The sequence below is a fragment of the Myxine glutinosa genome, chromosome 5 (genome assembly GCF_964187855.1).
Source record: "Myxine glutinosa chromosome 5, kmMyxGlut1.1, whole genome shotgun sequence".
NCBI classification, from domain to species: domain Eukaryota; kingdom Metazoa; phylum Chordata; class Myxini; order Myxiniformes; family Myxinidae; genus Myxine; species Myxine glutinosa.
In genome coordinates this window covers 172,363,186-172,380,480 of record NC_136265.1, presented here as the reverse complement: position 1 = coordinate 172,380,480, position 17,295 = coordinate 172,363,186, and the positions used below count along the sequence as shown (strand labels likewise).

At 44.4% G+C, this 17,295-nt stretch overlaps 1 protein-coding gene across 4 annotated transcripts in view; it reads left to right on the top strand.

Moving 5' to 3' along the window:
- The window catches only part of LOC137426724 (serine/threonine-protein phosphatase 4 regulatory subunit 3), a 72,588-nt gene that overhangs the window by 49,758 nt on the left and 5,535 nt on the right, over positions 1 to 17,295 (top strand). For 3 of the 4 annotated variants that reach the window (XM_068115537.2, XM_068115538.2, XM_068115536.2), the window contains 9 exons: positions 568 to 645; positions 736 to 852; positions 2,651 to 2,767; positions 4,282 to 4,413; positions 4,538 to 4,640; positions 5,049 to 5,207; positions 7,254 to 7,423; positions 7,572 to 7,717; positions 13,674 to 13,918. In XM_068115537.2, the coding sequence (XP_067971638.1) occupies positions 568 to 645; positions 736 to 852; positions 2,651 to 2,767; positions 4,282 to 4,413; positions 4,538 to 4,640; positions 5,049 to 5,207; positions 7,254 to 7,423; positions 7,572 to 7,717; positions 13,674 to 13,918 (1,267 nt within the window). The remainder of the gene's footprint in view (positions 1 to 567; positions 646 to 735; positions 853 to 2,650; positions 2,768 to 4,281; positions 4,414 to 4,537; positions 4,641 to 5,048; positions 5,208 to 7,253; positions 7,424 to 7,571; positions 7,718 to 13,673; positions 13,919 to 17,295) is intronic. The other variant, XM_078779086.1, reaches the window with a different exon arrangement.

The window sequence follows — 17,295 nt, the reverse complement described above, 5'->3', positions numbered from 1 at the left end:
CGGCTCCCGCCTCCGGAGTAAGACTGTTTCGGCTATCTGTCACCCGTGATCTTAATCGCCGGCGATGCGACAATGCATACTTCAATATAAATAAAATAATGATTTTAAAGATCATTTAAAAAAGAGATGTGGAAGTTTCATGCTACTGAAGCAATCTTATACACCAACCACCCTTATACGCTGTAATAAGATGATGTGAGTCACGGTATAGGAGATGGAGGTGGAAGTTATATTGATCACCATAGAACACAGCGTCAATCAGCATCATACATAGCCATATTAGCGGCCCCTTTTACACCCTCTCTCATGCCACCCCATCGCATGCTATATATCGATATATAGCATGGTTCTGGGAAGTATTATGAAGGTGGTTTGTGTTTTACAGTGTAAAGGTGATTTGTATTATCCCGTTTTAATGCATAATTTGTGTCTTATTGTGTATCCTGATAAGTTCAACTTGTTCTTTAGGGGTCCCATCATTGTTGTTTTGGGAATGTGAGATTTGCCACGAAGCTTTTGCGGTCCCTGTCAACCTGCCATGTTGATTTCTCCTTGTAATTTTTCCAGGAGGATGAAAAGTTTCTCACCGAGCTGTTTGCTCAACTTACGGATGTGAATACAGAAGATGTAAAAAGAAGAGAGCTGGTATTTATTTTCTCTTCATTGGTATCAATCTGCAATAACCTGATAATGTTGTTTTCTCGACCAATTAAGTGTGATGTAATTTCCTTCCAGGTCAATTTTTTGAAGGAGTTCTGTGCCTTTTCTCAAACTCTACAACCACAAAACCGTGATTCATTTTTCAAAATGTTGGCGAGCCTGGGTGTCCTCTCAGCACTGGAGGTCATCTTGGTGCGTTTACTGGGTTTTTTTGTCACTTACACACCTGTTAACTCGTTATTACTTCTGTCACCGAAGGTTTTCTCTCCTGTCTGTCTCTGTCTGTTTGTCTGTCTGTGAGTAGGATATCCCAAAAAGTTATGGACAGATTCGGACGAAATTTGCTGGACAGGTTAGGTGTGACGTGGACAAATAGATTAGATTTTGGTGAAGATCCGGATCCGGATATGATGATTTTTTTTATTTTTAAAGTGATTCCTCCATCATCGAGATATGAGGCCAAAACTGATATATAGCATGATGTTTCAAAATGTTATGGATAGATTCGGACGAAACTTGGTGGACCTGTTTGGGAGTATGACAAGTACAAATTGGCTAGTTTTTCATTCAGGTCCGTATGCAGCTCCGGCCTATCAGTGGGGCACAAATCGTAAACTGTTCAGTCTGGTGAAGGTATACGCTCTACTGAGTGCCGTGCTAGTCTGGTTATAAATCCCCTTCCCTCCCTCCTTGTTAAAAAAAAAGTGTATTTACTATGTACGTATGTCTACTGTCTAGCATTATAATTTGAAGTTATTTTAAAGTCTCTGCTGCTGGTAAGTATCCACCATTCTCAAGTGATCATTTCCATATCTTTGAAGGTCATTCAGCTTCCTTTTATTTCCCCATATCAAGGACATAGTTGTTGAACTGTAGCATTGTTTTATTACAAAGTTGGAAAATTGTAATGTTCTGCGATCTACCATTATCCAGAGTGAAGTTTATATCACAAACAGACAAGGGTGAAACCATAACCTCATTCCATCTTTTTGGTGGTGGAGGTAATAAGAGATATAGAATTATGTTCAGTCCGATAGAAATCCTTTCTAAGGGTTGCTACTATGTAGCACAAATTTATCTCGGTTGACACCAGCAAAAATGTTAAAGGAGGCACAAGGCGCCCCTCCCTTTATATGGGATCGTTTCTCTGTATGCAACTTTAACATGGGGACTGAAAACTCGTTTCTCGGCTTCTATTGGACGAAATTGGCTGCAATTTTCAAGAGTAAATACTTTGTACGTTGAGGTAATATGTTCCAAATTTCACCAACGTCCGTTTACGCATTCTTGTGTTTTATTAAGAAAACCCTCGAATTTACGTTGGTGTCTGTCCACCCGTTCATCCATCCGTCGGCCGAAAATGTGTTGGCGTTCATATCTCAAAGGCTATACATTGAAACTAGCTGAAACTTGGAAAATACATCAGCCAATACATCTAATTAATGGCTTTCAAAACAAATTCCACCTAAGTGCCATAGTTTTTGCTTTAAAATTAAATATATATAAATATATATTTCATATATTCTTGGGTAAAATGCCAGTGGCATAGAAAAGGCCCCTTTATATAAGGGTATGTGCCATGTGGAAAAGTATAGAAAAGAAGGGGCATTTCATAGCTTGTAGAAAATGTCAAACAATGGAAAATAAGGGACATTCAAAAAATCTCGTGTGCATGCTGGACTACCCTTGTGTTCTGAGGAGGAACCAAGTAATGTTCTAGGAAAGTTCATATAAAGGGGTGCCAATTTGATTCACACAGGTGCATGAAGAAGTAAATGTATTTTGTTTGCCAGATGTATGGCGCCCCTTTATATGAACTTTTCTGGATTCTGAAGATTGTGTAAAGGCATGAACAATGCTCAGATAATAAGAGTGAAGTTGATGTTTGATGTGCTGTATTTAATGATAATAGCTGTAGAATATCCTCCACTCTTTCCCCTTTCAATTCATTTTCCCCCATCTTGTGTTCCATGGGAATGCTTGAATGCAGGGATCGAAGGACATGGAAGTACGGGCAGCAGCCACCGATATCTTCTCGTACATCGTGGAGTTTAGTCCAGCCATGGTACGCGAGTTCATTCTGCAGGAAGCACAACAAAAAGATGATGTAAGTGAGGTGGATTGCATCATTGTTTTGTGCATTCTTTTTGGGGGATTTAGATTGATGATGAACCGACAGGATGGTGCAGAGTAAATACACCTACTTTTGAGCTGTACCGTAAGGCTAACCCCTGCTCAAGCTGGGAAAATGGCCTTAAAATGCATGTTTTGTTGTGTGTTGTTGTTTGAGCTGTCTAGTCTGAGGTTGATTTCTCACCGGTTTATAAACTGGCTCATTTGTGCTTCGGAGGCAGGGTGTTTCATTACAAACTACTCTGTTCTTCGGCTGGACATTAAGCTGCATGTCCTGCATTAGTCGTGGATGTTAAAGATCCGACATTGTCTTTGGCAAAGAGAGATGGCGAGTTATCACCAGTACCCTGAACAAATTCCAAATTCTTGTCCTGGCTACTGCTGTGAAGGCAGAGACGAGTCTCTTGGTGTAATCCTTGCCATGAGACTGTTCTGTCAGCAATGAACCTGTATTTTTGGCAGAGCATGACACGACACACATGTTTGAACACTATAACACAAATCATCTGTCATAATACTTCCAATAACCCCTATTTCATAATACCGTACTTCAATTTAAATAAAGTTTCAATGGGGGTGGTGTATAAGGGTTCATTGCTGCTTCTGGACTACTTCAATAGCACTAAACTTTTGGGGTGTTTGCAAACGGTTGTTGAAATCATTATTTTGTTAAATTTGAAGTAAAATTGAACTAACACTTCACGGGGTATCGTGTTCTATTAACTCTCTAGTTAATGAGTTAGCTCATTGCACTGCACAAAGTTCGTTCCCATGTTCCTCCTCCCCCCCCCCCCCCACTCCCTCTTCTCTTCCTCCCCCCCCCCCCCCCCCCCCACCTTTCCCCCTTCTCTCCCTCTGGTATTGGCATGGGCTTGAGGACAATGTCACCATTGGTGGCATCAATGTTGTCTCCTGGGGCAGTGCACTTGAGAGGACCCTCCTGCTGCTGCAATATCATGGCGTGCTATTGGATGGATCCACTAGCAATAAGTTCCGCAATTGGCTGGAATGGCGGGCTGTGTCCTAATTGGGATTGTTGCGGGAAGGGACCCTCTGAGTGGCCACGTCACGTGAGGGGCAAGGTTAACATTCTGATAATGGGTGTGAGGTTAGCTCATGGTCGGAATAGGATCGCTCGCCTTCTGCTTCGGCATCCGATTGCTTCTAAATTGGCATTAAGCCGACTATCCATGAAGTGACTTATTTGACGATTTAAAGCTACTTCCCTGACTCTGTATGAAGTCGTAGCTGCGGGGTAGTGACGAGGAAGTTGTAAGTGTCCAACTATTTGTGAGGAATGAAACTTAATGACCAAAGGATTGTGGAATTACAGCTGCCTTTGTACAATTGAGGAGCTTTTGAAGAGGGAGTGAAATATCAATGTAGTCACATCCAGTCATTGTGTTGTGTCACTGCCCTGACAGTCACAAAACTTTCCAACTGAACTTCATCTTATTGTCTGTCACTCATTTTGTTCCTTGTCCTCAGAAAATCATTCTGGTGAATCTGCTCATTGAACAAATGATTTCTGATGCAGACCCTGAGCTAGGAGGCGCTGTACAGCTCATGGGCCTTCTCCGGGTGCTTCTTGATCCTGAAAATATGTTGGCAACAGTTAATGTAAGCCTCCACACTACACTCACTTCTACAAATTTCCATCTGCCATCATCTCCCATCAGTCATATATGCTGGCTTCTGGCTTGCAAGCTCATTACATTTCAATGATACCCTTTTATTGTTTCAGAAAACAGAAAAGACAGAGTTCCTGAGTTTTTTCTACAAACACTGTATGCACACTTTGACGACCCCTCTTCTAGACAACGCCACTGCAGGCAAGCTCTTCAAAGGTGAGCTAAAAGCAGCCTATGTATATTGAATGAGGATCCTTGCTCCTGAACGTAGTGTCAATCTGCGTCAGAGGTAGAACAATGGATGAAATTGACAACGTTGATCGAGGTATGCTAACTGCCGTAGGAAGCAAGAACAAGCTGATGTTTCAGGCACTAACCCTTTGTCAGAGCAAAGGTGAAGGGTTAATGGCCGAAACATCAGCTTCCCCTTGCTTCCCACGGCTGTTAGCATACCTCAAATCAACGTTTTGTTGACTTCCTCCATATCTATATTGTTGGTGTTTGTGGTGATATCATCAGGGTTTGGCTTTCCGAATTGGTATTCAATAGGCTAATTACATAGTTCTGCATTTTTTATCATTGATGTGACTTCTCAGAAAAAAAGTAATCCTTCCACTATGCCAGATGATTTTCAGACTGCTCAGCTACTGTCTCTGATCTTGGAGCTGCTGACCTTCTGTGTGGAGCATCACACATACCACATAAAGAACAACATAATGACCAAAGACCTTTTGCGGAAAGTCCTTATTCTCACTCGGTCTCGGCATGCCTTCCTCACTCTTAGTAAGTCCATAGTTAAGGGCTCTGTGCTTCCATCATTGCTTTGCACAGCATTTAGGATTCAGACTAGGATGGGTGATGGGATTTTAATTGTTTAAAGGATGACTCTGGAAATACTGGGGGAGTATGCAGGATTTTGGGATTCAGACTAGGATGGGTGATGGGATTTTAATAGTTTAAAGGATGACTCTGGAAATACTGGGGGAGTATGCAGGATTTTGGGATTCAGACTAGGATGGGTGATAGGATTTTAATAGTTTAAAGGATGACTCTGGAAATACTGGGGGAGTATGCAGGATTTTGGGATTCAGACTATGATGGGTGATGGGATTTTAATAGTTTAAAGGATGACTCTGGAAATACTGGGGGAGTATGCAGGATTTTGGGATTCAGACTAGGATGGGTGATGGGATTTTAATAGTTTAAAGGATGACTCTGGAAATACTGGGGGAGTATACAGGAATTTGGGATTCAGACTAGGATGGGTGATGGGATTTTAATAGTTTAAAGGATGACTGGAAATACTGGGGGTGGGATGCAGGATTTTGGGATTCAGACGAGGATGGGTGATGGGATTTTAATAGTTTAAAGGATGACTCTGGAAATACTGGGGGAGTATGCAAGATTTTGGGATTCAGACTAGGATGGAGGATGGGATTTTAATAGTTTAAAGGATGACTCTGGAAATACTGGGGGTGGGATGCAGGATTTTGGGATTCAGACTAGGATGGGTGATGGGATTTTAATAGTTTAAAGGATGACTCTGGAAATACTGGGGGTGGGATGCAGGATTTTGGGATTCAGACGAGGATGGGTGATGGGATTTTAATAGTTTAAAGGATGACTCTGGAAATACTGGGGGTGGGATGCAGGATTTTGGGATTCAGACTAGGATGGGTGATGGGATTTTAATAGTTTAAAGGATGACTCTGGAAATACTGGGGGAGTATGCAAGATTTTGGGATTCAGACTATGATGGGTGATGGGATTTTAATAGTTTAAAGGATGACTCTGGAAATACTGGGGGAGTATGCAGGAATTTGGGATTCAGACTAGGATGGAGGATGGGATTTTAATAGTTTAAAGGATGACTGGAAATACTGGGGGTGGGATGCAGGATTTTGGGATTCAGACTAGGATGGGTGATGGGATTTTAATAGTTTAAAGGATGACTGGAAATACTGGGGGAGTATGCAGGATTTTGGGATTCAGACTAGGATGGAGGATGGGATTTTAATAGTTTAAAGGATGACTGGAAATACTGGGGGAGTATGCAGGATTTTGGGATTCAGACTAGGATGGGTGATGGGATTTTAATAGTTTAAAGGATGACTGGAAATACTGGGGGAGTATGCAGGAATTTGGGATTCAGACTAGGATGGGTGATGGGATTTTAATAGTTTAAAGGATGACTGGAAATACTGGGGGAGTATGCAGGATTTTGGGATTCAGACTAGGATGGAGGATGGGATTTTAATAGTTTAAAGGATGACTGGAAATACTGGGGGAGTATGCAGGATTTTGGGATTCAGACTAGGATGGGTGATGGGATTTTAATAGTTTAAAGGATGACTGGAAATACTGGGGGAGTATGCAGGATTTTGGGATTCAGACTAGGATGGGTGATGGGATTTTAATAGTTTAAAGGATGACTGGAAATACTGGGGGTGGGATGCAGGATTTTGGGATTCAGACTAGGATGGGTGATGGGATTTTAATAGTTTAAAGGATGACTGGAAATACTGGGGGTGGGATGCAGGATTTTGGTTCCGTTGCTCATAGCCACTGAGTATAATTGACCTGATTCTTTAATACACAGCCTCAAACGTCATTGGAGCCTTTTGTTTCCAAACCACAAGGCATTGCATATTGCAGTTTTGCTGGAAAATTCCTATGACACATAAAACAAATAATGTATGACAAGTGTAGTTGTGCAAGTAAAGACGGTGCGAACATGAGGATGCAGGGTAAAACGTAGGGTTGGGGGATTTGGTGTGGGATGAGTGCTCACCCGATGCAGTCATAACTGTCGAGGCGTGCCGTCGCCAGGTTCTTTGCGTTTCATGCGACGCATTGTCGGCATGAAGGACGAGTTCTACAACCGCTACATAATCAGGGAAAACCTGTTTGAGCCGGTTATCAGCCTGTTACTCAGCAACGGCACACGGTACAACCTCCTCAACTCTGCCATCATCGAGCTCTTTGAGTTCATCCGCGTGGTGAGCACCCTTGCCCGAGCCGATGGGACTCTGCCTTGACGCACTGCTCGCTTGCAGAATCCCTCATCAACCTCCTTACTTATCCACTGAAAATGAAAACACGATTTGATTTTTGCGTTCTTGAGTCCTTTTGTTGATTTCCTTCCAGGAAAGTATCAAGTCTTTGACAGTGCACATTGTGACCAACTTTTGCAAAGCCCTCGAGGGGGTTGACTACGTGCAGACATTTCGGGCACTCAAGCTGTGCTACGAACAAGATCGCGGACACAGTGCCACACATAAGTTCACCAACGGGTGAGAATGCAGACTTCTTGCTGGCCATTTGTGTCTGGTCCCTTCACACTGTCTTTCAGTGGCATGCAAGTGGATGTTGTATAAGGATCGGTGAGGTGGCTAAAGCCACTTGTTTTGTTTTGTTAATCTACATCATAAGATCATATGTAAGCATCAGTTTTTCATCTCCTCCCAAAACGCTGGTCATACAAAGTTGAAACAACACACAACAGGCATTTTAAGGCCATTTTCCCTGCTAGAGCGGGGGTTAGCCTTGCGGTCCCCATGACAATCTTCTCCATTTTGCCATATTTTCTACATCTCCCCTTGTTATAACCCCCTTGCCCGCATTTCTTCTTCCACCATCTTTAGCCAAGTCTTTCTCGGTCTTCCCCGTCCTCTATTTCCTTCTACATTCACCCCCATCACTCTTCTCAACCAGTCACTTTCATCCTTTCTCAACACGTGACCAAGCCATCTCAACCTGTTTCTCTTCACAGCATCCATCACATGCTCTATTCCCATCATCTTTCGCAATTCATCATTTGTCTTCCTCTCTCTCAACGATACTCTGCACATCCACCGAACCATTCGCATTTCCACCCTTTCCAGCCTTCGTTGCTGCTCTACGTTCATTACCCATGTCTCGCTCCCGTAAATCATAACACTTTTCACACATACAGCATACACCTTTCCCTTCAGCTTCAATGACACTCCCCTCCTCGTCAGCACGCCACTCAGTTCCCGAAACTTCTCCATGCACATCTCACTCTAGCAACCGTTGCCGAGTCGGATCCACCTTCTCCATTCAGCATGTCTCCTAGGTAACAAAATGTTTTCACACCTGCCAGCTTCACGCCGTTTCCAAGATCCAACTCAACATTTCCTCCATCTGCAGCTCCCTCTGTGCACACCTTACACTTGAATGTAGCTGCCACACTGGTTAATGCACCTCTCAAACCATTACATTTTTGATGAACCCACTCGGCGCACATTGTACATTGAATGGAGTTCACTCCGTCACCCTTCCTGCACACAGCACACGGCCACTTCCCAGTTCTTCCCACCTCACCACATGATTTACCACTTGCCCAGACCTTCGTTTTTCTGATATTCTCCTTCAGACCTTTTGTCTCCATACATTCCTTCCACTTGTTCATCTTCTCCTTCAGTCCATCCATACTTTCTGCAATCAACACCAGATCATCTGCATACAACAACTCCCACGGTAAACCCTCCTTTACATTCCGAGCCAGCACCTCCATCACAGCTACAAATATTCGTGGACTTGATACCGACCCCTGATGCACTCCCACCTTCACCTCAAACTCACCACTGTTCCCGTCCTTCGTCCTTACAGCTGTGCACGCTCTCTTATACATTGCCATCACTACTCTAATCAACCATTCCTCCACTCCTAACTTCCTCAATGCCCAGTACACTTCGTGTGGAACCCCATCGAATGCTTTCTCCAGACCAACAAACCCAAGAAACAACTTCTTCCTCTTGTTCATGTACTTCTCCTGCAACTGCTTCACAATAAAAAGCGCGTCTGTCGTTCCTCTTCCTGGCATAAATGCAAACTGCATTTCGTCGATCTTCACTTTCTTCCTTATCCTCTTCTCCATATTAGCTCTTTCACGAGCCTCGATTCAGTATACAAAAAAAACAAACAAAAAAAAAAAACACCCTTTCCAATGCCTTCATTCACTGCTTTAATAACTTTATCCCTCTATACGAGCCACAGTCCAGAGGGTCACCTTTTCCCTTGTGTAGAGGGACGAGGGTACTCAGTTCCCAATTCACTGGTGGATACCTCACCAACGGCTCCCAACAGACTATCTTTCGTTGACATCCAACCACATTCAAGCTGAACCACATCATCCTCTACCATACTCAGCCTCTCTTTTGATGCCTCCCTCACTGTCACCTCTTTCAACCTCCACACCTTCATTCTCAGTTGGTACTTCACCTGCCGAGCTCTCCTCGCACCTTTCACCCTTAAGTCGCAGACAACCAAGTGGTGCTGTGAAACAGCCTCCTCACCCGGGATCACCTTTGTGTCCCGGAGGTGCCCCCTATCTCGCCTACGCACCATCAGGTAGACAACGGTTGTCGTCGACCCACCTGACGTGTATGTAACAAGCTTATTATCCTTTTTCTGGAATTGAGTATTACAAATCAAGAAATCAGCTCCATCAGCAAACTCCAAAATCCTTTCACCTTCTCCATTCCTCACACCATATCCGTAACCCCCATGAACTCCCTCAAAACCGTCCATACTCCTTCCCACATGTCCATTTAGGTCTCCTTCCACAACAACTTCCTCATCTTTCACGTTTTCCATCAGCTTCTCTGTTGCACACCAGAACTTGTCCTTCTCTTCATCGCTCCGACCAACCTGCGGAGCATATCCCGAGATGACGTTCACCAAGAGCTTTCCAATCATCATTTTCACCATCATCAACCTATCACTCACTCTAGCCACACTCACCACACTGTCTACAAACTCCTCAGAAAACAGGACACCAACACCATTCACGCCCTCCGGGCACCCTTGCCACACAAACTTGGATTTCTGTCCCTGCCTACCCTTCACCATTCTCGCACCACTTCCCTTCCATCTCGTCTCCTGCACACAACATATCTCCACGCTTCTTCTCACCAATACTTCCACCACTTCTCCTGACCTCCCTGTCATTGTCCCAACAATTCCATGTCCCAAACCTCAGAAACCGATCTCCACGTGGGGCATCAGACGTTTCGTCATCACAAATGGAGTGATTTCCACCCTTGCTTCGATTGGGTTCCCCACCTTGAGTTCTGACGAGAGGGAGTGAGGTCCCCCACGGGGTACTTCGGGCTGTACCCTGCGCATATGTAATTGTAATTGTCATGGTTCCCTTTTTTAGGCAATGTTTTTATGGCCGGATGCCCTTCCTGACGCCAACCCTTTGTTGTACAAAGTTGAAAGTGGTACCATATTAATTGCCAAAGTTGCCCCAAAAAACTTGATTTGGACAAAAACATTTCCATTATTGTCTTACTTTTCTTCTTCTTCTTCTGTCGTATGCAGTACATGGCCACGATTAGCATAATGATGGCTGTGTTGTGGCTGTGCTGCTGATGTAGCGCCCTCTGTAGGTTAGGGCAATAATTTGTAATTTGTTCAGCGTGCCGACGCTAGCTCGCTTACTCTTCGTGAAGGACACCGTTGGATCTTTTACATCCACCAACTAATACTGGCAGACGGAATGCTCCGTTTAACGTCCATCTGAGGGATGGCACACATGTTGATGCCTCACCCTGCCTGCAAGACACCAGGATGACAGTTTATAGCTGGGCCGAGATTCCAACACAGGCTAGACGGCTTAGAGGTAAGTGCATATACCTCTAAGGCCCAGGCCATCCTGTCAGCCCCTTTGTTTAAATCAATATTGATAGCCCAGCCAAAACATGCTTACATAATTTGTCGATGAGTATGTAACATATAGAGCTCCATCAGTATCTCTCATTATAGGGTACCTGAGACGTCCAGAAGTGTTTGCTCTCCTAAGCGTAAGTATAGTTATACATATTAAATAAATTCACAAGGAACTTGGCCGTAGGAGGCCATTTTGCCCATCTAACCTGTGCTACATTGGAACCACATTAACTCGATCTAACAGTCTATCAACTTACGTTCACTGGGGGGTGGTGATGTGGGCCGTGGGGAGTGGGAATGAGAACAGTCAGTGGGGCAAGCACAGACATCACCAGGGTGGGTGTTTTACCGATACAAACAGACCAGTGTCTGTGTCATTGCTCCATCTCCTCCAAAACCGCTGGTCAAACAAAGTTTAAAATGGTACCATATTAATCACCAAGGATTCTTATGAGTACATTCATCGATATATCCATTAGCTCTGCTTTCATTGTCAGTTGTCTGTCAATAGTTTCAATTCTGTGCCGTATGTAATTTTAACATTTTTGACACTTTAGACTCTAGAGGGACATGGAGAAATTTTCCGGTCTCCACTCTGTTCCAGAACGACAACGTTTTTCACACAGTTAAATGTGCAGATAAACAGTCATGTTCATGAAAGGATCCCAAGGTTGCACCTTTACATCCCATTCCATTTTTTATGAAAGTCTGTGAGAGGACTAGACTTTTAATCAAGAATAGGAATAATTGTAATTGTGGATACATTTTTGTTTGTCATGACATCTGGAGGCAATCGAGGTGGAAAGAACTGGGAAGTGGCCCTGTGCTGTGTGCAGGAAGGGTGTCGGAGTGAACTCCATTCAATGTACAAGGTGCGCTGAGTGGGTTCATCAAAAATGTTGTGGTCTGAGAGGGTCATTAACCAGTGTGGCAGCTACATTCAAATGTAAGGTGTGCACAGAGGGAGCTGCAGATGGAGGAAATGTTGAGTTAGATCTTGGAGACGGCGTGAAGCTGGAAGGTGTGAAAACATTTTGCTACCTCGGAGACATGCTGAATGGAGAAGGTGGATCAGACTCGGCAACGGTTGCTCGAGTGAGATGTGCATGGAAGAAGTTTCGGGAACTGAGTGGCGTGCTGATGAGGAGGGGAGTGTCGTTGAAGCTGAAGGGAAAGGTGTATGCTGCATGTGTGAGAAGTGTTATGATTTATGGGAGCGAGACATGGGTCATGAATGTAGAGCAGCAACGAAGGCTGGAAAGGGTGGAAATGCGAATGGTTCGGTGGATGTGCAGAGTATCGTTGAGAGAGAGGAAGACAAATGATGAATTGTGAAAGATGATGGGAATAGAGCCTGTGATTGATGCTGTGAAGAGGAACAGGTTGAGATGGTTTGGTCATGTGTTGAGGAAGGATGAAAGTGACTGGTTGAGAAGAGTGATGGAAATGAATGTAGAAGGAAGTAGAGGACGGTGAAGACCGAGAAAGACTTGGCTAAAGATGGTGGAAGAAGAAATGCGGGCAAGGGGGTTAACAAGGAGAGATGCAGAAAATAGGGCAAAATGGAGAAGATTGTCATGGGGACCGCAAGACTAACCCCCGCTCTAGCAGGGAAAATGGCCTTAAAATGCATGTTGTTGTTGTTGTTGTTGTTGTTGTATGACATCTCTGAAATTTTGCTCATTCGTAAAAACAAAATCGTTATTCTGTTTGCTTGGGATACTTGAGTGAGCTGTGGTGAAGTGAGTCATTTGTGACTCAGCTGCATGGGGAATGAACGTGAATATCACATGCAGGTTGGGTCAACATCATTATCCTTTTTGGAAGTGGTGTTCATTCTACATGCAGCTGGCATGCATGTTGCTCACTTTGCCACAGTCTTCGATCTTAGTGACGAGGCAGCATCGGCGTTAGTGAAGAAGAAGACGACCACTCCTTTTGCATCTTCAGATGCGTAGAGTTGCCGAAGCAGTTTCCTCGACTATAAGGCGCAATCCTGGATGGGTCACCTCTCCGACGCAGGATACTCAAATGGCTCATTCTTCCCAATAACCTGGTACTCATTTTGCCGACTTTGGAAGGATGATCGGCTGAGTCAACCCACCTGGTGTTAATCAACGGCATGACAGGGCTCAAATTCAAGACCCTAAGATCGTAAACCAGTCACCTTAACCGTTAACCCAACACCAGGTTTGGGCGTTGGTGAAAGGAGCTGATTATTAATCACTTACTATATTTTATACTATATTTGTAAACTCTTGCAGTTGGTGTGAGTCAAAACTGCCTCGAGTATACCAGTGGATTTGTGGTTGGGGGGCGGGGGAGAGGAGGGCAGAGTGGTAGGGGTAGGACATTTGCAACACCAATTCGCTATAAAAGCAAAAATGCCTTTTCCTGAAACTGGATAAACCACCTCATGTTGATTCAAACTTTTTATTTTGTAATACAGCGATCTAAGGCGTGTGGCAGAAGAGTGAATGAGTCGGTGTGTGAGTGTGCATGTTGCGTTGCGTTTTATTGCTGCTAACACCACGTGATGTGCTCCGCTTGCAGAATAACCTCCATATATCACAACGGTGGCCGAGTACGAGAATCCCGGGAATTGTTGGGTTCTGGGAATGCCTGGGACAGGAATGAGAGTGGGGAGAGTGAGGTTCCAGAGGGAGATGAAGAGGAAACTGAGGAAGAAGAAGAGGAGGAAGAAGAAGAAGAGGAGGAGGAGGCTGTGGTTCCGCCTTCGAGGGAGGATTCTTCACAGGACGTTTCGCCTGCTGAACGTACAGCAGAGGAATGGACAGGTAGCTTTCTTTTGTCCTGCTATTTTGCACATGCCTTAGATAGTTTGACAAAATCCAGTCGGTCGAACTTGTTTTATACTTTTCTTCCTAACAAGGTTGTCACGTGCACCGAACAGATCTGTATTTCCTGGTGTGCCTGCACAGGGTGTTTTGAAATGTATTAAGTTTTTAAGAGCTACTATTTCCCATTTTGAATGTACTGCATAGACAGGATCAATGCTTCACCAGCCCACCGATTTGCTTTTGCAAAAGGTACTTCTTGATCTTAACACACACACTCAATAATTTGTCCCATTCATTTGTCGGTTCGGGTATCAAACCCAGGCTAGACATTTCAAAGGTGAGCACGTTGCTCTTAGCTGTCCAGTCAGCCATCAAAGGTGAGTATTCAGGAGAATGGTGTTCCTCAGGGAAGCGTGCTTGCACCATTGCTGTACAACATCTACACAAATGACCCACCTATAGACTGTGTTACACGCCGTTTTATATATGCTGATTTTTATGTGTCACGCAAGCTCGAAAACATTGAGAACCAGTGCACTTGCTCTTTGCTAAACCACTGCTGAATACGCCTGCCCTGTATGGGAAAGATCTACTCATGCTAACAAGATGGATGCCGTTCTGAATGGAAGCTGCCGATCTATCACAGGTTGTTTAAAACCAAAAAACACCAACAGCCTATATATCTTGGTGGGTATAGCTCCCCCTGATATAAGAAGAACGGTACCCAGCAAGAACTGACTCCGTCAAACATCAGATGAGAGGCACTCTCTGCATGGTCATACACCTACACTCGGCCGCCTAAAGTCAAGGAAGAGCTTCATGAACAGTGTCGTTTCATTACAATCAACCCCATCTGAAGCCCACATAGCTTTGTGGAAAGACGGGCTTGCCAGTCTCGAACAAACCCCAATGATGAAAATTCTACCTGATGAAAGCCTCCCCCCCCCCCCCCAGGAGCTAATTGCAACTGGATAACATGGAAGTGCCTTAACAGACTTAAGACTGATGTAGGTCGTTCAAAGGTGTCACTGAACAAATGGGGATATATAACCAGCCCGACAACTTGCTAATGTGGAACTGAGCCACCGACTATGCAACATCTCCTGCAATGTCCATCGCTCGAGGAACCCTGCACAGTTGCAGATCGTGCCGAATTCAACAACAAGGTGCAAAAATGTGTCCAGTTTTGGCTTGGCCATGTATAGACTGTCCGTGGATACGATAAGAATAATAAGCCACCATTCACGCACGTGACTACAGAACAACAGGCTTAATTGTAGCACCCTCTGCTGGCATTACATCTGAAGCTCAGATTATTTGCTGCACGGTTAGACATCACGGATTGGACATGATGAGGTGTAATCACTTTTTCCCCAATGAATAATAAAATACAATTGTTTTGTATATTTTGTGTTTCTGAGTTGAGGTTCAGATGATTGTTCAGGATTGGTAAGAATGAGCTGTGTTTCAGTCCGTGTACGTACCTATAATAATGAGCCAGGTTCATCATACTAGCGTGACTCGGCACGCTCCGCGTGCCTCACCACACGTCGTTTCAGAGGGGTAGGCATCTTTGACCATTTCGGTGTCTTTTGGGTCTTCATGGTGTTTTGGGTCTTCAGGGTCTTTTGGATCCTCAGTGCCTTTAAGGGAATTTTGTGTCTTTGAGGTGTTTTTGGGCCTTCAGGGTCTTTGGTGTCTTCAGAGGCTTTTGGGTCTGCGGGGTCTTCAGGGGCTTTTTGGGTCTTTGGGGTATTTTTGGTCTTTGGGGTATTTTTGGTCTTTGGGGTCTTTTGGGTCTTCGGGCTATTTTGGGTTTTTGGGGTGTTTTGGGTCTTCGGGGTGTTTTGGGTCTTCGGGGTGTTTTGGGTCTTAGGGGTGTTTTGGGTCTTCGGGGTGTTTGGGGTCTTAGGGGTGTTTTGGGTCTTCGGGGTGTTTTGAGTCTTCGGTGTGCTTTGAGTCTTCGGGGTGTTTTGAGTCTTCGGGGTGCTTTGGGTCTTCAGGGTGCTTTGGGTCTTCGGGGTGTTTTGGGTCTTCTGGGTGTTTTGGGCCTTCGGGGTGTTTTGGGTCTTCGGGGTTTTTTGGGGTCTTCAGGGTGTTTTGGGTCTTTGGGGCATTTTGGGTCTTCGGGGTGTTTTGGGTCTTCGGGGTGTTTTGAGTCTTCGGTGTGCTTTGAGTCTTCGGGGTGTTTTGAGTCTTCGGGGTGCTTTGGGTCTTCAGGGTGCTTTGGGTCTTCGGGGTGCTTTGGGTCTTCGGGGTGTTTTGGGTCTTCTGGGTGTTTTGGGCCTTCGGGGTTTTTTGGGGTCTTCAGGGTGTTTTGGGTCTTTGGGGCATTTTGGGTCTTTGGGGTGTTTTGGGTCTTCGGGGTGCTTTAGGTCTTCGGGATGCTTTGGGTCTTCGGGGTGCTTTGGGTCTTCGGGGTGCTTTGGGTCTTCGGGGTGCTTTGGGTCTTCAGGGTGCTTTGGGTCTTCGGGGTGTTTTGGGTCTTCGGGTTTTTTTTGGGTCTTCGGAGTGTTTTGGGTCTTCGGAGTGTTTTGGGTCTTCGGGGTGTTTTGGGGCTTTGGGGTCTTTTGGGTTTTTGGATATACAAGGTCTTTGGGGGTCTTCAGGGTATTTTGGGTCTTCAGGGGTCTTAGTGGTCTGAAGGGTCTTGGGGGAATTAAAGGGTCGTCAAAGGTCTGAGGGGTCTCAGCAGTCTTAACGCAATTAAGAGGGTTAATTTCGACTTTAGAGGGTGGTAATTATATTTGAAGAAGAAGAAGAAGACGTTTCATCGCATATAAACATACATACATAGCGAACCATATACGTTTGCTCTATTATAATAAGATTCTATTAATTATATTGATTTGCCTATTTTCTTTTAATGCCATTATCCTGTATGTCATACAGTCGTGACTAAAAGTATTGGCACCCTTGCACTTTTTTCAAATAACTCACAATTTTCCCTAAAAAAAAGTTGAAATTGAGAAAAGTATTTGTTCTCCACAATTCTTTATTTCACTGTTAATATTACAGAACCTTTGTTTTTGAATCAGAACTTAATATATCCTTTTACATCAGAAAATAAAAATAAATGGCATTGACAAAATTATTGACACCCAAGACTTTATATTTGGTAGCACAGACTTTGGACAAAATAACTGCAGTCAAGCACTTCCGATACCCATGAATGAGCTACCTACACCTCTCTACTGGCTGTTTGTCCCACTCTTCTTGTGCAAACTGCTCCAGTTCTCCCAGATTTGAAGGGTCCCTTCTCCCAACTGCTGTTTTCAGATCTCCCCACAGGTGTTCAAGGGATTTAGATCTGGACTCATTGCTGGCCACTTCAGAACAGTCCAGAGTTTTGTCTTGAACCATTCCTGGATGTT